This window comes from Penicillium cosmopolitanum (assembly GCF_028827165.1).
Source record: "Penicillium cosmopolitanum strain IBT 29677 chromosome Unknown utg000009l:1.0-9042332.0:1.0-9050551.0, whole genome shotgun sequence".
Classification (NCBI taxonomy): Eukaryota; Fungi; Ascomycota; class Eurotiomycetes; order Eurotiales; family Aspergillaceae; genus Penicillium; species Penicillium cosmopolitanum.
This window is the reverse complement of record NW_026622679.1, coordinates 4,365,633-4,386,706: the sequence shown is the minus strand read 5'-3', so window position 1 is coordinate 4,386,706 and position 21,074 is coordinate 4,365,633. Positions and strand designations below refer to the sequence as shown.

Sequence of the window (21,074 nt, the reverse complement as noted above, 5' to 3'; positions counted from 1 at the left end):
AGCAACCGCCGCCCACGATCGGCCCGAAGGCGGTGTCTTTAGGCTTTCGACCTGTGTTCGCAGCGCTTGGATCTCTTCCCGTAGCGTCTCATTCTGGGTCTGTAGCTCGCTCTGGCTGTGTTTCACTTCGCGAAGCTCGTTTCTGGTAGCCTGGATCAGCACGCTTTGCTTGTCAATGGTGTGTTGCAGTTGTTCAATAATTTGTCGAATCTCTTTGGTTGTCACACGTCCACTGCTGGTCACTGCGCTTTCCGGCTCTGTAGTAGTCCAAGTCACATGGCTGTTGTCTTCTTCTAGGCGTGTTTGCCTCCTGGTACGAGGGGCGTCCCTTGGTTCAGAGTTTTCTCCTGCGTCGATCGCCGCCGACCGTCGCGTGTTCCTGGTTGGAAGGGGCTCGGGAGGCCCCGTGGGTGGGTCCGCCATCCGTTCACCGCTAGCGCCCGCTCGGCACACACAACAATGATTTTATATACGTTCGGCTTCAACAAATCACCTCTGTTTGCCTCGTCAACCTCAGTATACGGTCCTCCATGGGTTCTTATATATACAGTAGGAGTCGAAATCAGTTTCCCCTCTCTAGACACATACGTTTGGTTTCTCGGGCCGTACCCGAAACCAGGCTAGTCCGTAATGAGAAAATCTTGTAATTAATCTTTTCTAAGAACTGGTGACGCGCGCTGTCGCACGCTGTGGCCCTGAAACGAAACAAGTACGAAAAGGGAAGCGTAGTTGCGACAACAATAAAGTCGAACACTTATTTTTTAAGGCACTGGAAAGAGACACATATACTTCCGCTAGGATCAGCCAATTATATACATACCAAATTACGTAGCAAAGTATAGGGTAAGGTTTGATGATTGGATGAGCATGTATACAAGAACATTGAATATATGCGCATTCTCAGCCAGGGCATGAAGAAGAGGCCTACATTGAGGACCAATAGACAACTGTGCTAAACAGTTACTCAACCAACCCAACAACCACAGTAACACAAGGTGTAGCTGTAACTGTTATAACAGTACTAGTTGTTACAACAGGAGTACCACAAACGAATATATCAAAGACGCTAGTAGGGATATCCGTAGAACATAAAGAAGGTTCGTCAGACAAGCAAGCACAGCAATCTGTATAAGTTTCGACAAGAGTATCACTAGCAGTAAACAGAGGACAAACAATATCAAACAGGTCGATTTTCAGTAAACCCTAGACCAAATACGATGAATTTCTCCTCCAGTGGCACTTTTTCCTGCCACGGCTGAAGGTTTGCCTGGCATACGAACAGCAAAGACGAAACAGCTACGCATCGGAGGACATGGCCCACATTCATCCCCCATGGTCAGGAGTGATCCCGGGCCCTCGTGCACGTGTTATCCAGCTAATGCCTGCTACCTCGTCCCTTGTCTGCTTATGATGATGCCAGACTACATTGACGTCAATTTGTGCCACCCTTAGTCACCAGAAATCATGCTGACATAGGCAGTGGAAAATAGCCCTGGTTCGGCCGTTCCCAAGAGTCCGATCGGGATAGTGTATTGTGGCTGTTAATGGGAATCTCATCTAGGGCGTGAGCAAGGTAAGTCCCGAACACCCATCTTGAGCCAGCTGCTGATAATCGATGCTAGATCGAGTGTATTCAACGTCAAATCTCTCTGGCTGTGTCCGATGCAAGTGGCGATTCAAAGCTGCCACCATGGCCTAGTTCATGAACGAAGCTGGCAAGTACGTTCTCATCACTAGATTAATTTGGAAGCCAGCTGACCATGTTATCAAGTCGCTATAACAAAGTTGGCTATTCTCCCCCCGATGCCATGCTCAATGCAGCCGCAAGCCGACCGAATGCCTCCTTGATGTCACCACCGAGGGGCACGAACTCGCCGGCAGAAGCAGTCTCGCGAAGCACACGGCCAGCCGGTTGCTTCGGCTGTCACTTTTTTCAATCAACAAGTCGCGAGGTATCTGGCTACATTTAGATATTTCTTTCAGTTTGGGTGTATCACATGTGTTATACGCGACCCGCTGCGAGGCGTCAGTGCTAGTCCCTCGCTGGACCGATAAGCTTGATTCTTTAACGATGATGCGGCTTGGAGCAAGTATCTACGAGAAGGTCCCTCTCCGCTTGGCGGGGACTTAGACAACGTTCCAAACCTGGACTAGACGCTAGGCTGGATTGACGATTCCACAGGACATGAGAGGCTTGGCCATGTTGCACTTGGGCGACCTCCTAAGCTCAAGGCAAGAAAACATTATGATGCTTACTCTAAACCTGGCGTCGAGCAACGAATTCAGGACATGATGGATAGCAGAGATCCGAGCAGCGTTAAGGATCATCCAACGCAGCGGAATGACCCAATGGAGCGTGGGTTACTCTTCAAAATCCACGATTCATGAATACTAGTACGATACAAAAACCTGGATGAGCTAGAGATATGTTTAGATTTAAGAAGGGATATTCTTAACAGCAGCCCTGTACTATACGCTTTTCCTTCAACTGAAGTCTTATCGAATAATACACGCATCTTTACCATGGAAGGATCATAGCAGCCCCCAAGGCAGACGCAGCAACCCAAACTCCCACGACGGAGCCAAGTCCCTTCCAAATCGACGTGACAGCTGAGACCCTGCCCGCCGCATTGGTAGCACTTGTAGAATCAGCGGTAGCCGACGATGTTGCAGACCTAGAGTGCAAATCAGACTCATGGTACAGCATTGTGATGACAGGTGCGTAAGAGAATGCGCTGTAGCGGGGAGACTGCTCTGCCCGGTCAAAAGTTGCGGTGTATGTGTCTGTCTGATATGTAGTTCCCGTTTCATATTCATGGTATCGAGTCTTGGTGATTGTATCAGTGCCGCTTGTCTCGGTCAATACTTTCGTGGTCGTGCCATATTGGTAGTTGTATCCTACGGCAACCTGGTAGCCGACGGATGGTTTATAGTCCTTGACGAGAGAGTAGCAAAGACCCGTCGAGTCTGCTATCATACCACTGCAAAGATTTTTAGCAATATTCCTCTAATGAGATATTATCCATCTGAGTTTTGTGGATAACTGAACTTACCTGGGACAACACGCAGCCATCGTTTCCTTTGGCTTAAGAATATCTTTCAGAACGGAAGCCTTATCCTCGTAGTTGAACATATAGTAGTACACGTCATCTGTACTGTATGATTGAGTAGTAGTAGTAGCCGTAGTATGAATATAAATGCCCGACGAAGTAAGCGAGCTGCTGGCATCGAGTCCGACCATACCAATTGTCTCCCATCCCGAGGGACAATACATGGCAGGAGAGTAGTATTGACCGTAAGCCCTCCAGCTTATCCGTTCGGCTAAGAAGGCAGAAACTTGCTCTTCCGAAGTCAAATACCCGGTCGAGGTTGGTGTAGCGGTGATGCTTGGTGTCGATGTTGGCGTACATCCGCTGAAGCTGAGCCCTTTAATGGGCTCCGTGTAATACTCGAGGTACAGATTACCACCATCTGTGTTCATATAGCCCACTGCAACACGGCCAGACGTAGTGCAGCTGGGAGCTGGAGTGAAGGTGGTTGTGATAGGACCCAGGTTGGTGTAGGTATACCAACCCGCAGAAACGGAGACGTTCAGTCCGGTCATGGTTGCAGCTGAAATGAGGATAAAAAGAATAAAAAAAGAATAGCTATATTATGGAGTCCAAAGTGATCCATTATATACACCATTCATCATCCATCACCACCTTCGCTTCCACCGCATGCTAGAGCAGCCTAAGATTAGGGGTTATTCGAATGAGGCTAAAGCGCAATCTCCACTGCTTTCGCTAAACGATGGATTGCAGCCCACTTCGGCTTGGCAGGGTTGAATCTACCAACCAATGAATCGACAAATGACACTACAGTAGCGCCGATTTTGGCTAGCCTTGGTGTTTCTTGGCGTGTCTTGGGTGGTGTGGCCTGGAAAGGTCGATTCCCTGGTTTGACTCTCCGACTCGCCAAACACGTTAAAAGTGGTAGCTTAGTGCGTTGCAAGGGGATCAATTTTGGCCGCATTGAGCTCTAAGGCTGGATTTCCCGGATTTCCACGGCTACAGAGAGATCCGATCAAAAATGATTTCCGAGAGTTCAGTCGCACAGCAAGACGATTCACTACAGCTCCACCTCTATGTGCCCGCTTATTAATAACGTCTAGAGGTGTGCCAAATACGCCATGGAGGGCCATCGCTATAGTAACTGCGCCCAACCGGTTCCAAAGTGCGCTCCATGCGGAGGCCCACATGAATCGTACAGCGAAAACTGCCGGAAGCTTTACCCGTCAAGTCATGAATAAAACACTCCGAATAATCCAACTGAACGTGAGAAAACAGGGAGCAGTGCATGAGAGTTTAATGAACGACGAAGAAACTCAGGGGGCAGCGGCGTTAGCGATTCAGGAACCACAAGCGAGGAGCATTCAAGGCCGGCTCTTGACAACTCCGATGGGGCATCCAAAATGGACAAAGATAGTCCCTTCTACCTGGGAAAGAGGCAGATGGGGAGTCCGAAGCATGCTTTGGGTCAATAAGAATGTAGAAGAGGAGCAAGTGCGGATCGGGTCGCTGGATTTGACAGCGACGGTCATCCGGCTTCCCGAGCGACTGGTTTTCATAGCGTCAGTTTACGTAGAAGAAGGGGATGCCTCGGCGTTGGACGACACTTGGGATCGCCTCAGAAAAGCAATCACAAAGGTACGACGAGAAACGGGGACGGTGGTGGAAATCATGATCGTCGGAGACTTCAACCGCCATGATCAACTCTGGGGAGACGATATGTCCTTGGGAAGAAAAGGCGAAGCGGACTTAATCATCGACCTCATGAATGAATTTGTATATCATGAGAGTGATGACAAGTTTATTTTTCACGGTTTCACATTCCAGTGCACGCCGTACATCTTGGGTTATAGCTAGTCGACCACTTTTCCGCGGCCCATGACAGATATCTCAAGCAGTACCATCTTAACGTCTTCTCTGTGGTCTATGCTGGCGACCCGCGTCCACTAAGCCAAGGGCCAATGTGCCTTCAGCCGTGAAGCTGCGATCCGTCCGCGGCAAGCTCTGTGACCATCGATCTTGTCAAGGATGGCCATTCGGATGTTCTCATGCCTTGCGATGGCTTGTGTCTCTCGCAAGCTATATGTATCCACCCTCTGAACCGCTACCAACGCGTCAACGACGAGAGCATGTGTCCCTTTGACCGCCAATTTCAGCGGCGATTCCATCCATCGGTTCTCTAGGTCGGGGACAATCTTCTCGTGTTCTAACAGAGTCCGGACAATTTCCAGACTACCGGCACGAGCAGCAATCCTCAGAGCCATGTCATGCATTGCCAAGGTGCCCTGGTTGATTCTGAGCCGTTCGCCTTGCTTCACCAACAGTCTAACAGCCTCCAAGCAGCCTCCCACTGCCGCTTGGCATAGAGGTGGGTCGATCAACTCTCTACTTGTATCGATTTCCACGCCGTCCACACCCAAAAGCATCGTCATTGTGTTTACTCTGCCCACAGCAGCAGCGGCAGAAAAGGGGGTTTGTCTCGCAGCACAGACGTTCAGATTGATTCCTGGAACCGCAAGCAGCTGCTTCAAAATAATGGTATCCGAGTGAGTCACGGCATAGTGCAGCGGTGCTGAGGGTTTGTCAAGTCGGCCAAATCCGCCGATCAAGTTGGCATCAATGTCCTTTGCAGCCAGCAGCTTTTCGGTAATCTCGTCATTTGATGAAAACACCGACCATCAGAGCGGGGTGTTAGTGTCGTTATCCATACAGTTCACGTCAGCACGAAGTCAATTCCGCACTCATTCATCTACAATCTTTTGTGATATTCCTCGCCTATACCCAATTGCCGACGCTTTCCCAGACACAGAAGATGCATCTTGGAAGACATGCAATGCTGTCATTTCCCTCCTATAAATGAATTTTCGTTTGTGTAAGCAAATAGTCCTTATCCTATGGACTAAAGACACAATCTTCTCGCGCAAGCCACTGCCTCCTCGTGATCTTATCAAGGCTCGGCTTGAGCAAGTACTCTGCCGAGTAGATGAGCTCTTTCGTGTGCTTGCTTCTCGCGGTTGCGACTTCACAATCTTTCCATCACCGACAGCATTCGATATCTACTTAAATCAGGCAAAAGAGACTGGTGGGGTTTTTGAAGAGGGCAATATTGATCTAGGCCGGGGAGCGGAATCGCGCGTTTGGCGTAGCGTCATAATGGATTCATCAAAAGGGGAAGCATCTAAAGACTCGAGCGAAAAAGAAAAATCAGGCTATTGGGTTCGAACGAGTTTTTTTGATTGGTTGGAGAGGCCAAATATGCAATTTGTGTGATACAAGAAGAAATAATGGTATTTGCACGAAGTTAGTGTAGACTATTGAACTATAGATGACCAGGAACTCCGTCCACAATGTCAATACTTTCATCTCTCATATGATTCCTCGGAGTACCACTTTCCCCTAAAATTTGCTCTTCCATTCAGTGCCTCTCCAAGTTACATAATTCCTTGCTCTGACACTACTCCTCTTTTCAGTGGGTCTGATTGATCGAGTTTCCTAGGATCGCCATGCTGCACCTCAATCCCGCGGTGATCGGCAAGCTGAACTACCTAATATAACCCACGATGATCTCACAGATCTGCTGACCGCTACCAACTCTGTTTCCCGCTTGCAAACTAGAGTGAAAATAATAGCATTGCTGCAGGTGATACCTCTTTCTCTTATGATACTGGAAGACTAGCCCGGGGCTGGAAGATCTACACGGAAATTCCTGAATCAGTTGTCCGGTGCGGGGTACTCCGTAATCTTGAAGCAATATAACGATCAGTAGGCCGGCGGAGAGATGGTCTTAAAGAGAGTTGTCCGATTTAATTGGATGATGAAAGAAAATGAGGCTGGGGGTTGAGGCCTAAACATTTGCTATGCCTGTTCCGGCGGCCCAAGGCCCGATCCTGCCTGAACCAGCTGCTTCTTTTCTATGGTCATTTACCAACTACCGTGATGCAGCGGGCTGGTTCGTATCAAATAAAAGGCCGACTTCATACGTCATTTCCACGTTGCTCGCATGTAGACTTTTAAAGATCCTACTATCCGGCATTCATTTAAGCGTTCCCGAATTTTGCCGTTCGACCATGAGGTTACATGTGAAAGGCTTCGTGATTATGGCGATAATCATGATGAAGACACAAATTTAGTTTTGCATGAGGCTATAGACTATGTCATCAGAATAGGATAGAACGCCGCCAAAATCTCCACCAAAAACGCCGCTGGCATGAATCCCTATGATCAACTTAGGGAAGGGCCGAACCGCCCTCGCAGTTCTGTCTCTCCTTGTCCTAGTGCGATGTTACTCCGGCACATTAATTCAAGTTGGGCTCATTTAGACAACCTGTAAAATATCGAAAATAAGGGTAATCCGGGATGATTTACGTGAAAGCCGTTCTCATTCTGCTTTTGCGTCCGATTAACTCCGGGCTAGACTAGGAATCGTGATCTTAGTTACCCCGCATTAAAACTGCCTGACCACAAAGAAACAAGTTTGCGAGAGGACCGAGGGAAGAAAACAACCTGACCATAATCCTTCCTTTCAAAAACGATGTAACTTCGGGTAAACCTGGCTTGGCCGAAAAACACATTATAATTCCGAGTACTAAGGAATGAGCATGAATGTATAGCAATCTTTGTTTATAGCTTCGAGACGGCTTATACTTCACTCCACACTCCGGGACAAAAACGCCTAAAAGCTTGAATTATAGGTGGCTGAATTGAAATCCCGCTGACCGACTCTTTGTTTACACTTACGGTGTGGCTTCTATGGCTTACACTATAACATTTGGCTTTAAAAAAGCGCCAGACCAATTATATCAGCATATAGCAACTGAAAATGTGATCTATAATCTAGCCTAATATCGTTTAATCACATACACTACAGTTCTAGCGTGAAGATTTAATTTTGCTTCTCCGTGTGAAAATGGAAGCCAATTTTGAATGTACAATGCTGTATTCCCCCGTTTTGCCCCTTTGTCTGCCTGCTATTTCGATTTCGGTTTTCGGTTTTTGAAAAAAGAAAGGAAAGAAAAAAGAGATATCTTGTTACTTGTCAAAACATACCCCTGATTAATAGTTGAAGCATCAAACCCTCCAATAACTTGAAGTTTATGGAAGCCCATCCGACGTTGAGTGTGCCCAAAGTCACGCGAGCATTCCAGGACCCCCGTGATATCCGCAAAGGCCGTGCCCTAATTTCTTCAGAATGCTACCTTAAAAATGAAGTGTTTATTTCCGAAAGGGATGCAAAGCCAAGCCAACTAACTGCTCAAGGCATACTCACTACCCCGCAGCATCGTCCCTATTTAAGCATGGCCTAAGCCCGAAAACAAAGGGTGTTTAGACACTTTCAAAATATTCCTGTCCATATTTTCAAAGCGAGTCCCTTCCCGACATCAAGGCAGTCAGCATGCCTACTTCTTCTTCTTTCAGGCTTGCCATAGGCCTCGCTGCCATGGGCTCCCTGGTCGCTGCTGGTCCATGTGATATATACGGCCATGGCGATACACCTTGCGTCGCAGCCCACAGCTCCACTCGCGCTCTGTATGATGCTTATAAAGGGCCGCTTTACCAAGTCTCACGGTCCTCTGACGGCAAGACCGCCGATATTTCACCTGTGTCTGCTGGCTCAGTGGCCAATGCTGCTGCTCAAGACAAGTTCTGTGCCGGCACCGACTGCAGCGTAACTATAATTTACGACCAGTCCGGTAATGCCAATCACCTCACTCAAGCGCCTGGAGGAGGTGCAGCGCCAGGTCCAGACAAACTGGCCAGTGCAACTGGAGCTCCTGTCACGTTGAACGGGAAAAAGGCGTACGGTATTAAAATCCAGCCCGGCATGGGATACCGTTGCAATACCGCTGTCAAGACGGCCACTGGTGACGGAGCGGAAGGCCTGTATGCTGTTCTTGATGGAACAGATTACAACGGTCAATGTTGCTTCGACTATGGCAATGCGGAGACAAATAGTGACGATAATGGTAATGCCCATATGGAGGCTATCTACTTCGGCCTTGGTACTGGATATGGTACTGGAACTGGAAGCGGTCCCTGGGTTATGGCTGATATTGAGAATGGTATATCTTCCGGGAATCAGTTTGGTGTGACATCGACCAGCCCATCAATTACCTCGCGTTTTGTCACGGCTGTCCTCAAAGGAAAGCCAAATCAATTTTCAATCCGTGGTGGCAATGCTGCTACTGGTTCGCTTGGAACATACTGGAGTGGACCCTATCCAGACGGTTACAGCCCGATGAAGAAGGAGGGTGCTATTATTCTTGGTATTGGTGGTGATAACAGCAACTGGGCTCAGGGAACGTTTTATGAAGGTGTTATGACTTCGGGATATCCCTCGGATAGTACTGAGAACTCGGTACAGGCCAATATTGTCGCTGCCAAATACGCTACCGGCTCCTCAATCATCGAAGATATCACTGGACTACTTGGGAATGCTGCTTGAAGATGAAAATATCTCAATATCTCTGGTGTCTTTTGGCTGGTTTGATGGTTGGGAGATCCTGGTGGGAATACAGACCTCAGGCTAGACATTGAAATCAACGCACCGTGAAATGAGATATAGGAACATTGAATAAACCGATCTCTAAGAGCCCTTGATGGCATCTACATCTTATTGTATCTCTATCTTTCTATCCATATTGCTATAATGCTGCTGCGTTTGATGTTCCCACTGGCCAGGCAAGTGGTGGACCGCAAGCATATCCCGAAAGATAGGGTTGGAATGGAGTTGGATACGGGACACCGAATCAGTCCACCATCGAAAGTCCGAAGTCCCGAGAAATCGTGGCTACGGACTAAATCTTACCCTAAGTTGTGGTTCAGTATAGGAGTATTGTTAGTCTTTGATGATGTTTATTGAGTGGTGAAATGATTCATAAGATAAGCAATCGTCAACAGACCGAATCAAGTTTCACATTTCGCCTCTCAGACCATGCAATCAATTTCCACAAAACGCTCGCCGTTTTGCCGACGAAGAAAGAGAGTGTCCAGACACCGCGATACTCGACAGACCAAACAGTCCACAGTAACAATTGAAAAACAAGAAAAAACCATCTCAAAAAGTAAGAGCTTTCCCCAGATAAAAACAATGCACCAACCCCCAAATCAACACCATCCCCAAACCCAGAAAAGCAAAAGCGCCGTAGTAGGGAGATATTTCAATCCCAATGCAAACTGAATTTCCTCAACAGAAGAAAGAAATCCAGCACAGAGATCACCTGAACATAGGTGGATGATTCACCCCGGCCCTATTTCTCCACCTTCTTCGTCTCATCCGGAAAAGCCCGCTTAGTCAAACTACCCTCCTCGATAGCTTTCTGAATATCCGCAATATTCTTCTCAAGTTGTTCACGGCGCTCAATATCACGCTCATTTTCACCGATGGTTTCCAATTTACCAAAAAGCCACATCTCCTTCATGGTGCGTGTGAGAGATAAGATATCCTCCGCGGCTCGGACCTGGGTTGTTTGTGAGATTAGTTGCAACTTGCGAATAGAGGTCACGGGGAGAAGCGGGCAGGAAAACTCACGAGAGCGGTGGATTCAACATCCAGTTGATATGTTTCAACAGCTGTAGATGTGTGGGTGGTATTTTGGGCCTGTGGAAGCATCAGTCTATGTTTTCATTCTCTTGTATAGATAGGCGTTAGACTGTGCCGTACCGTTGCCGTGGCCATTATATTCTCGAATCGCTGGAGCAATTGCGAGATATCGGTGTTGATGCGCGCTGGAATGAGTGGTTAGCTGGATTCGAGGTCAAAAGAGTGGGAGTTCGGGTTCCGGGTTTAGCTCACTGTGTAGCGCTTTGGCATTTGGCTGGGTGTCCATCTCAGGCAGTTGAGAGAGAGGATCTGGATGGTCCTCCAGACCAGTCTTTAATTTGCGGGGACATTTCATCTTGATAACAAAGGGCGGTGTGGGCGGTGAGTGTGAGCGGTGGGGAAGTGGAAGAAGTGGGCGGATGTTGTTGGTGGTGGGAGAGGATGAGGATGAGGATGAGGATGAGGGAGGAGGCAGGAGGCAGGCTACAACTACTAGTACCCTAGGGGAAATTTGTGTATACAAACACAGACAGACTTAATTGAATACACCTGCTGGTGTTAAAATTGATTTCCTATATACGCCAGGGTATTTCAAACAGAGAACTGCCCATATCCTCCTCTAGTAATGTGAACATGATTGAATGTGAATGAGCACGCTTTTATCGAACGTATTTAGACTAGACAAAGCAAGTTAGCAAAACTAGGAATTTGCGAGTGCACTGAACGAGCAAGGACAAACATACCATGAATCTCTTGTGGAAGTCAGAACGCAGCAGATCCTAGAAGTACCCATGATAGTTAGCACAATGTCCCATAAAGACTTCATCCGGGGAAGACCATACGTTAACAAACTCCTGACCATCCTTCTTCTCAGACCCACGGGACTGGTTCTTGAACACCACATCATCGTCCCAGCGACGCTTCATGTTGAAATCCTGCGAGTTCAGCAGCGGGTTGCCGCGGGCAATATCAACCTCGCGCTTCTCCTCTTCCTCGGCGGCAAGTTCTTGCTCCTGTATGACAGTATCAGTATTCATATCCGCCTCCCCTAGAGACTTCCTATCAACATACCTCTTTCTCCTTCTGTGCCGCCCGCTCTTTCTTGATTTTCTCCAGCTCGCGCATCAAATCCGCGGCTTCGTCCTCGGAATCACTTTCCTCGTCGCTGCTATCTTCTTCCGATCCATCCGAGTCCGCATCGATATCACGCGATTCTTCCAGAATACGCCTTCGCTTCGCCTCGGGATCTTCCGCCGTCTCGCCGTTTGCTGTGTCTAGGTCTGCATTCGCGGGTGTTGATTCCAGTTGCCGCTTGTGGGCAGTTGGTTCGGGGGGTAGTCTCGTCCACAGGGACACCGTTCTTCTTGGCAAAGTGCGCGGCCTCGGCCTGGAGGAGCTCGGCGCGGAGGTCGCGAACTTCGTGGTCGGCATCACCACCTTGTCCGGGTTGTCTGGTGGCTCGTTAGCATGCTTTTGCGAGATGCCGTCCCTCTATCTATCGCATATACGTACCGGACTTTCAGGTGGGTGTGTGCGGGAAGGAGTCTTTGGTGGTAGGCTGGGCCCCGGAGAGCCTCTTTTCCTTGTGCCTATATTGATCAGCAGTGGTTCATAGAGTTGAAGGTATGGGTATAGGTATGGTATTCGTGGTGATCGTACCGGATCGAAGGTGGGTCTGTGGGCTGTGAATGGTCAGTCAGGAATCCCATTTATAGGTAAACACATTAATTGGAGACACCTACCGGTAGTCATGGTGTGTGATGTGGTGTGTATTGAGAGTAAATGTAATGGAGGAGTGTCGGAGGAGTGGGAGAGTTGCAAGATGATTTCCTGAAGTGCATTCACCGCCAAAGAGTCTCGATCGCTGATTGGTGAGGACCTCTCTAGAGTGCGGCCAGTCGCGGCAGAAACGGGCGCGGCCCAAAAAAAGCGAGGAATGGAAGGAAATCCCCACGTCGATCGATCGTGCAGGCTTTAATCGCATCATGTCGAAAGAAGCTCCCCTTTCCAACGCAGAGCGCGACTTTATTCTTGAAGCGCTGCGCGAAGATGTGCGTCTCGATGGCCGCAACCCCGATCAATTCCGCCCGCTGAGCGTTTCCTTTGGCGATGAATATGGACATGTGAAGCTGCAGCTAGGCAAGACTAGGTTGGTGCTATCCATGCTACCTTGAAGCTTTCCAATGCTTCTTGGGGGTTACTGACTGACTCAATCTTCACTTAGTTTGGTTGTCCGCATCTCTGCCGAAGTCACAAAACCCCGCGATGACCGTCCCTTCGATGGCTTGTTCCAAATCAATCTCGAATTGTCTGCGATGGGCTCACCAGCCTGGGAGAATGGCCGGTAAGCTTTATGACTGCATTTGCTTTGGTAGTGTATAATCCTTGACTTGCGCTAACCAATTCTCCGTTCTACTACAGCTCCAATGATCTAGAAGCTTATGTCACCCACGTCCTGGACAGCGTAGTCCGTCGTTCCAACGCCCTCGACACCGAATCGCTTTGCATCCTCAAAGGCGTGAGCTGCTGGAGTATTCGCGCCGATGTGCATGTGCTGGATTATGACGGAAACTTGACCGATGCGGCCTGCGTCGCGATCATGACCGGACTGCAACACTTCCGCCGGCCGGATGCTGTAGTACGGGATGGCCAAGTCATTGTCTATGGAGTGGAGGAGCGAGTGCCCGTGGCGCTGAATATCACACACAAGCCGTTGTCCATCACATTCAACTCATACAATGATGGAAAGAGTATTATTCTCGACGCAACCCGCAAGGAGGAGCAAGCGTCGGAGGGAGAGCTGGTGATTGGAATTAACAATGGAGGCGATGTCTGCTTCCTGTCCAAGTTCTCTGGCGCCCCCGTCGATGCTATGGAGATGGTGACCAAGTCTACGGTTGCGCTGGAGAAGGTGAAGGAGATCAATGCTCAGATGGAGAAGGCGATGCAGACCGACCTGGCGAAACGGGCTAAGCAGGGCATGGCGGACCTGTCTCGCGCTGAAAATGACCGGTGATTTGACTGTCACCGCTGCTTCTAATGTATGACTAGAACATTTATGATCCTGGGCTGGAGTTCCGCATTGCTTTTAAGAACCAATCGCATTGAGTGTAATTATGCACGTATCCTTTGTCCGGATTAGACGGGTGAATATTATGCTACTACTGATATACTGAGGACTATAAGGGAAAGTAACTTGACCGCATTTAGTAATTGCAGAACCCTCCATTTAGTAACTAAAAGGTATGAGGTGTTCCAAACTTGTTGAACCTTGCCCGCGGAGGCACTATTAGTGCCCAGGTGTATGTTCAATACTAGGTATCGGTAGACGCTAAGAGCTATAAAACCATCAATTATCCATTCTACAAAGAGTAGTACTACAACCATGGTGAAGATCTAGGTCTAGAACCTTGGAATACCATTAATTTGAAATACTACCAGGCCTGGAGTGCTTTCATACTACTAACCACCGCGCACTAGGTATTTTATACTACCTACCTAGGTAGGTACCAATATATATAGGAGTATCCATAGTACAACTTCCAAGGTTTCCAAGGTTAGTACTAGTTAGTACTAGTAGTACTAGTTACCTAGTAGTACTTAGGTAATCGATATCTTATGCTCTGGCCTTATATACTATAGTATCGGCAACTGGGTCCTCCTCCTCTATGGTGCTATTAATTATTACCATTTAAGTTGTTTTAGTATATTTCCGACTGCGCCCAGGAATGCTGCTATTCTGGGACCTCCGCGTTTCAAGTTTAACCGCAGCACTGATCTAGGCCTACTATTCGCCTGTGATAGATCAACTCTAAGGCTCTCTTTTGAATTTAATTATCCTTATTTTTAATTTTTTTTTTCCAGTACATCTTGACCCAACTCAAGTGAAGTGTATCGCTCCTTGTTGCTTACCGCCCCCCAAAAAAGCGGGACTGCGGTCGATCAACACTCGACGAAGACGGCTGCCTTCACCCGCTAAGCCACCTCATCTCCTCCTCTTCCACTTTTTTTTGCCCCCCCCTTCGTGTATGTGTATAACGCGAATCCCACTGACCCCTTCCTCTGTCATCTATCCCTGCAGATTGAGCTGTGCGCGTCACCCTTGATTTCCTGCTTCCGATCAATGCCTCAGGGGCATCATCATCACCACTTCCAGTGAGGCTGTCAGCTTCCCCCCGCGGCACCATGGCCAGCGGTAGGCCCCCTGGGTCGCATCCAGCTGGCCACGATGATGATCTACTGCTAGACTCAGGATCAGGCCCTATCTACAACTCCGGTCAACCCCCGCCCGTGAACGATGACCATCTCTTGCGCCAATACAACATAGACGATTCCGACGAGCCCCATGCGCAGCCGCGCCCTTCCGTGTCCTATGACAACTTTGTCGGCAATTCAGCACAGCGAGCTGGAGCTCAATACCATGCGGCCCCTGCTCCTGCGCATGGCGATGCCGGCGTCTTTCTTCACGATCCCTACACGGACTCCGGCATGAGCCGCACCTATTCCCAAACATCAGGCCTCGCGAACTACCAGCGCTATTCCTTTGACGAACTCGAAGATAACCATTCCGGATATTACGACCTCGACCCAGACGATGACCGCGGACCGAGCGCGCATCATGTACGGAAAGCGAACGAGCGGAATAGCATCTTGGGCTTGGGAGGTGGATTGATGGGGAAAGCTAAATACATGTTTGGCATGGGGAACCAATACTCGGAGATGGACCTACCTCTGACTGAGGCCGGAGCTAGGAGGGCGACTGTTGACAGTGGCACTGATCCCAGAGCTCCCCCCCAAGGCCAAGAAGAAGTTCCAGGCTTCCGGTCTAACATCCATCTTTGGGCGTCGCAAGGCCGATCCATCGACGATGGGCCCCCCGTATCATCCAAATCAATAACCCGCCCGCGAATGCCGTCCACAAATACGTCAATAACCATGTGTCGACCGCCAAATACAACTTCATCACCTTCGTCCCCAAATTCCTCTTCGAACAATTCTCGAAATACGCCAACTTGTTCTTTTTGTTTACCGCTATCCTACAACAAATTCCCAACGTCTCCCCCACGAATAAATTCACCACTGTCGTTCCGCTGGCTATTGTCTTGTTGGTGTCGGCCATCAAGGAATCAGTAGAGGACTATAAGCGTCGCATGTCGGATAAAGGGTTGAATTATTCGAAAACACGGGTCCTTCAAGGGTCCTCATTCCACGAGACGAAATGGGTTGATGTCAAGGTCGGAGACGTGGTTCGCGTCGAGTCGGAGGAGCCTTTCCCCGCAGATCTGGTCCTCTTGGCATCGTCCGAACCCGAAGGTCTCTGTTATATCGAAACAGCCAACTTGGATGGAGAAACGAACTTGAAGATCAAGCAAGCCATTCCGGAAACTGCGCACCTCGTTAGTCCCAGTGACCTGAGTCGTCTGAGTGGCCGTGTCCGATCCGAACAACCCAACAGCAGTCTTTATACCTACGAAGCTACCTTGACGATGAACGCTGGAGGTGGAGAGAAGGAACTGTCGCTAGCTCCGGATCAGTTGATGCTTCGAGGTGCGACTCTGCGGAATACCCCGTGGATTCACGGTATTGTCGTTTTCACTGGTCACGAAACCAAGTTGATGCGAAACGCGACGGCCACCCCTATCAAGCGAACTGCTGTGGAGCGTATGGTGAATATTCAAATCTTGATGCTTGTGAGCATTCTCATCGCTCTCAGTATCATCAGTTCCGTTGGCGATCTTGTCATCCGTAAGACGAAGTCCTCCGAGCTCAGATACCTCGACTACGGCGACACCAATATGGTGAAGCAGTTTTTCCTGGATATCTTCACATACTGGGTGCTTTACTCCAACTTGGTTCCTATCTCTTTGTTCGTCACCATCGAAATCGTCAAATATTTCCAAGCCTATCTCATCAACTCCGATCTGGACATCTACTACGACAAAAGCGATACCCCAGCTACTTGCCGAACTTCTTCATTGGTCGAAGAACTTGGTCAGATCGAGTATATTTTCTCTGACAAGACTGGTACATTGACTTGCAATATGATGGAATTTAAGCAGTGCTCCATTGGTGGTATACAGTACGGAGATGACATCGCCGAGGACCGACGGGCGGCTGGAGAGGACGACGGGGAATACGGCATCTATGACTTCAAGACTCTTCGCCGTAACATGCAATCCCACCCAAGCCAGGACCTCATCAAGGAGTTTCTTACTCTATTGGCGACTTGTCATACTGTCATTCCCGAACGCACAGGAAGCAACCCGGAAGATATCAAGTACCAGGCCGCCTCCCCGACGAGGAGGCTCTTGTCGCTGGCGCCGCCGAGCTTGGATACCGGTTCACCAACCGTAAACCCAGGTCCGTCATCTTCACAACCGATGACAGACGCGATTCCGAGTATGAGCTGTTAGCCGTGTGCGAGTTTAACTCCACCCGGAAGCGTATGTCGACTATTTTCCGTTGCCCCGATGGCAAGATTCGCATTTATTGCAAGGGTGCCGATACTGTTATTCTCGAGCGTCTCCACGCGAACAACCCGATTGTGGAAACTACTCTTCAGCATCTTGAAGAGTACGCATCAGAGGGTCTGCGAACTCTGTGCCTGGCCATGCGCGAGATCCCAGAGGATGAGTACCAGCAGTGGCATAAGATATTCGAAACAGCCAACACCACTGTCAGCGGTAATCGTGCAGAGGAACTTGACAAGGCTGCCGAATTGATTGAGAAGGACTTTAACCTTTTGGGTGCAACTGCTATTGAGGATCGACTGCAGGACGGTGTCCCGGATACTATCCACACCCTGCAGACAGCTGGTATCAAGATCTGGGTTCTGACTGGTGATCGACAAGAAACAGCCATCAACATTGGCATGTCTTGCAAACTTATCTCCGAGGATATGACGCTTCTGATTATCAACGAGGAGTCAGCAGATGCCACGCGCGACAATTTGCAAAAGAAACTAGAGGCTGTCAAGACTCAAGCCAACTCAGGCGATGTCGAGCCCCTTGCTTTGGTGATTGATGGAAAATCCTTGACTTATGCGCTGGAGAAGGACATGGAGAAGTTGTTCCTGGATCTTGCCGTGACCTGCAAAGCTGTGGTCTGCTGCCGTGTCTCTCCTCTCCAGAAGGCTTTGGTCGTTAAGCTTGTCAAGCGTCACCTGAAGTCCTTGCTTCTTGCCATTGGTGATGGTGCGAACGACGTGTCCATGATTCAAGCCGCGCATGTTGGTGTTGGTATCAGTGGTATGGAAGGTCTCCAGGCCGCTCGATCTGCCGATGTGGCTATTGGTCAATTCCGTTTCCTCCGCAAGCTTCTCCTTGTACACGGTGCCTGGAGTTACTCTCGTATCAGTCGAGTCATTTTATACTCGTTTTATAAGAACATCACGCTGTATATGACTCAATTCTGGGTAAGTTGAACGCGCGCCCTCGCGTCTTCATCCACAAACTAACATCTCTTTTCTCAGTACTCTTTCCAAAACGCCTTCTCTGGAGAGGTCATCTACGAGTCATGGACGCTCTCCTTGTATAACGTTCTGTTCACCGTTTTGCCTCCGTTCGCTATGGGAATCTTCGACCAGTATATTTCCGCTCGTCTACTCGATCGCTACCCCCAGTTATACCAGCTGGGTCAAAAAGGTCTTTTCTTCCGCAAGCACAGTTTCTGGGCTTGGATTTTGAATGGATTCTTCCACTCACTCCTCCTCTATCTCGTTTCCGAGCTTCTATTCTTCTGGGACCTGCCCATGGCGGATGGAAAGGTCGCCGGTCACTGGGTATGGGGAGAAGCACTATACACAGCCGTCCTCGCCACCGTTCTAGGAAAGGCAGCACTGATCTCCAACACCTGGACGAAATACCATTTCATCGCAATCCCCGGCTCTATGTTCCTTTGGTTGGTTTTCATCCCAGCCTACGGCTACGCTGCCCCGGCCATCGGCTTCTCGCAAGAATACTACGGCACCGTCCCCGTTCTCTTCAAACTTCCTCAATTCTACCTGATGGCTCTCGTCCTCCCGTGTATCTGTCTGATGCGTGATTACGCCTGGAAATACGCAAAACGCATGTACTACCCCCAGCAATACCACCACGTGCAGGAAATTCAGAAATTCAACGTGCAGGATTACCGTCCCCGAATGGAACAGTTCCAAAAGGCCATTCGAAAGGTTCGCCAGGTCCAGCGTATGCGCAAACAGCGTGGCTATGCTTTCTCTCAGGCTGATGATGGTGCTCAAATGCGTGTCTTAAACGCATACGATACGACCAAGGGTCGTGGTCGTTACGGAGAAATGGCCAGCTCCAGACCTCCAGGTTTCTGAGTGTTGTCTGTCTGTCTGTCTGTCTGTCTGTCTGTCTGTTTGTTGACCGAACTGAACTGCATACCTTTTTTATTTTTGTTGGGGTTTTTGGCCTTTAGTGTGTGGAGCTGGCTGTCTGTTTTCTTTTTTTCATCATCTTTTATTTATGCTCGATATTGCATGGGATACCAAGTTGATTGGTAGCGTTGTAAACATGTACTTTTTATCCTTTTTTTCCCATCCCACTTTTTGACTTCTCTTCTTCTGGCTTGGTTGCGGTGCTATCAGGTTGGAGGGAGTCTTGTGACATACTATCTACGTGATGTGTTCTTAGCTTATCTCAATTGGACATGAAATGTGGCAATGCCTTGATTATTTTCTTGATTTGTAATCTTTTCTTCATGCATCCGTTAACTAAGGGCGGTCAGTTCCAACGAGGTCTCTATACGGCGGCCCTCGAAGGGAAACTAGCCGGCGACCTATCGAGATGGGCCGAGACTTCGGCCACTCGACTCGGCCGCCGAAGGGTCCTCTTCTCCACAATTGACTGGGGTTCAGGTATAAATCTCGGAGTATAGATCCCTTCTCCAACCTCCTCCAACTAGCATTTACCCTACACTGGTATCTACCCCCTTCCCCCAAATGAATCCCCCGCGTGATGAACCCCAACCACGATCCCGAAAGCACCGATGCCTCAATCACGACACGCAACCCAACAACAGACTGGACATCCCAAACCGACAAAAAGAACCCAAGAAACTGGTCCCGTCTACGGAAAACCATCTCAACCCTAATAATTTGCTCCATCGGATTCACAACAACACTCGGAGCCTCAATCTACGCACCAGGCCATGACCAAGTCCAACAAGAATTCCACGTCTCAACAACAATCTCCTTACTCCCACTTTCAGCCTACTCACTCGGTCTCGCCTTCGGACCAATGATTTCCTCCCCTCTCTCCGAAACATTTGGCCGTAAATTCGTCTACCTGCTCACGCTCCCGCTGTGCGATGTCTTCATGCTGGGAGCGGGGTTAGCGCGGAATATCGCTTCTTTGATTATCTGTCGGTTTTTCGCGGGCCTTTTTGCTGCGCCGGGTGTTTCTGTTGCTGCGGCTACGATTTCGGATTTTATGGAGCCGGATCGGAGAGTGATTCCTCTTGCGGCGTACTATGCTGTGCCGTTTATTGGGAGTTCTATTGGGCCTTTGATTGGGGGGTTTGCCGTTCAGGGTGAGGGCTGGAGGTGGACTTCTTGGGTTGTGCTTATTATGGCGGGTGTTTTTCATCCATTGGCGTTGTTTTTGAGGGAGTCGTATAAGGCGACTATTTTGCAGAAACGGGCGAGGAAGGAGTTGGTGGTTGTTGGGGATGGGGATGAGGATGAGCCTGCTACGACTGCCACCGAAACGAATTTGTTGCGATTACGTCGATTTGTCACTTCGACGATTGCGAGACCACTGCATATGCTCACTACTGAGCCTCTCGTTGGGTTTATTTGTTTGTATACGGGCTTTCAGTTTGCGCTTTTGTATACGTTTGTCGTGGCTAGTCCCTGGGTGTTCAAGACGGTGTATGGATTCTCATTGAGCGGGCAGAGTTTATCTTTTCTTGGACTTGTGGTTGGGTGTCTTGTTGCTCCATTCATTCTGATCGGGATGGATTCCATTCTACGCAATAGGAAAATGAGGCAGCAGGAGCAGGAAACACGGACATTCAACCCGGAGCGAAAACTATATACGGCGCTTTACGGAAGTCTTGTGCTTCCCATTGCTCTTTTTTGGTTTGGATGGTCCGCTCGACCGGAAGTTCACTGGATAAGTCCGATTATTGCGCAGGGAACTGCTCTTCTTGGCAGTATCCTCATTTATGTGCCCTGCAATTTCTACATGCTGGATGTGTATGGATCGAAGTATGGAGCATCAGCTAGTGGGGCTTCGTCACTGTCGAGATATACTCTTTCTGCGGCTTTCCCACTCTTCGTTACTCAGATGTATGAAGCTCTTGGAGTGGGATGGGCCACGAGTGTTTTGGGATTCGCGGCGTTGATCATGGCGCCGATACCCTGGTTGTTCTACTACTTTGGTCCGCGGCTGCGAGCGAGGAGCTCCTATGAACATGGTACCTGATTTATTTTAGAGATAAATATGGCATTGAAGAGGCATTTGCATGCTCTTTGTGAC

At 49.0% G+C, this 21,074-nt stretch overlaps 7 protein-coding genes across 7 annotated transcripts; 4 read left to right on the top strand and 3 right to left on the bottom strand.

Moving 5' to 3' along the window:
* Window positions 1-2,518: 2,518 nt before the first annotated feature.
* Window positions 2,519-3,604, bottom strand: N7509_009744 (uncharacterized protein; the record flags this gene model as incomplete). Its single annotated transcript, XM_056634381.1, has 3 exons — window positions 2,519-2,981; window positions 3,054-3,155; window positions 3,207-3,604. 3 exons carry the CDS (start codon window positions 3,602-3,604, stop codon window positions 2,519-2,521), a joined length of 963 nt encoding a protein of 320 aa, XP_056485001.1.
* Window positions 3,605-8,442: 4,838 nt separating this feature from the next.
* On the top strand, window positions 8,443-9,492 carry N7509_009743 (alpha-L-arabinofuranosidase B; the record flags this gene model as incomplete). The annotated part of the gene is made up of 1 exon (XM_056634380.1): window positions 8,443-9,492. The coding sequence occupies one exon, from the start codon at window positions 8,443-8,445 to the stop codon at window positions 9,490-9,492; it is 1,050 nt and encodes a 349-aa protein (XP_056485000.1).
* Window positions 9,493-10,297: 805 nt separating this feature from the next.
* Window positions 10,298-10,876, bottom strand: N7509_009742 (RNA polymerase II mediator complex head subunit MED22; the record flags this gene model as incomplete). Its single annotated transcript, XM_056634379.1, has 4 exons — window positions 10,298-10,507; window positions 10,579-10,647; window positions 10,711-10,775; window positions 10,843-10,876. 4 exons carry the CDS (start codon window positions 10,874-10,876, stop codon window positions 10,298-10,300), a joined length of 378 nt encoding a protein of 125 aa, XP_056484999.1.
* Window positions 10,877-11,249: 373 nt separating this feature from the next.
* Window positions 11,250-12,342, bottom strand: N7509_009741 (spliceosome-associated CWC15 family protein; the record flags this gene model as incomplete). The annotated part of the gene is made up of 8 exons (XM_056634378.1): window positions 11,250-11,267; window positions 11,334-11,369; window positions 11,433-11,603; window positions 11,662-11,901; window positions 11,939-12,041; window positions 12,103-12,179; window positions 12,250-12,272; window positions 12,333-12,342. The coding sequence occupies 8 exons, from the start codon at window positions 12,340-12,342 to the stop codon at window positions 11,250-11,252; spliced, it is 678 nt and encodes a 225-aa protein (XP_056484998.1).
* Window positions 12,343-12,575: 233 nt separating this feature from the next.
* Window positions 12,576-13,606, top strand: N7509_009740 (exosome non-catalytic core subunit RRP45; the record flags this gene model as incomplete). Its single annotated transcript, XM_056634377.1, has 3 exons — window positions 12,576-12,739; window positions 12,815-12,934; window positions 13,012-13,606. The coding sequence occupies 3 exons, from the start codon at window positions 12,576-12,578 to the stop codon at window positions 13,604-13,606; spliced, it is 879 nt and encodes a 292-aa protein (XP_056484997.1).
* Window positions 13,607-14,775: 1,169 nt separating this feature from the next.
* On the top strand, window positions 14,776-18,913 carry N7509_009739 (aminophospholipid-translocating P4-type ATPase DRS2; the record flags this gene model as incomplete). The annotated part of the gene is made up of 4 exons (XM_056634376.1): window positions 14,776-15,413; window positions 15,443-16,826; window positions 16,850-18,004; window positions 18,062-18,913. The coding sequence occupies 4 exons, from the start codon at window positions 14,776-14,778 to the stop codon at window positions 18,911-18,913; spliced, it is 4,029 nt and encodes a 1,342-aa protein (XP_056484996.1).
* A 637-nt stretch (window positions 18,914-19,550) lies between these two features.
* N7509_009738 (MFS transporter) lies at window positions 19,551-21,020 on the top strand (the record flags this gene model as incomplete). The annotated part of the gene is made up of 1 exon (XM_056634375.1): window positions 19,551-21,020. One exon carries the CDS (start codon window positions 19,551-19,553, stop codon window positions 21,018-21,020), a length of 1,470 nt encoding a protein of 489 aa, XP_056484995.1.
* Between the last annotated feature and the right edge of the window lie 54 nt (window positions 21,021-21,074).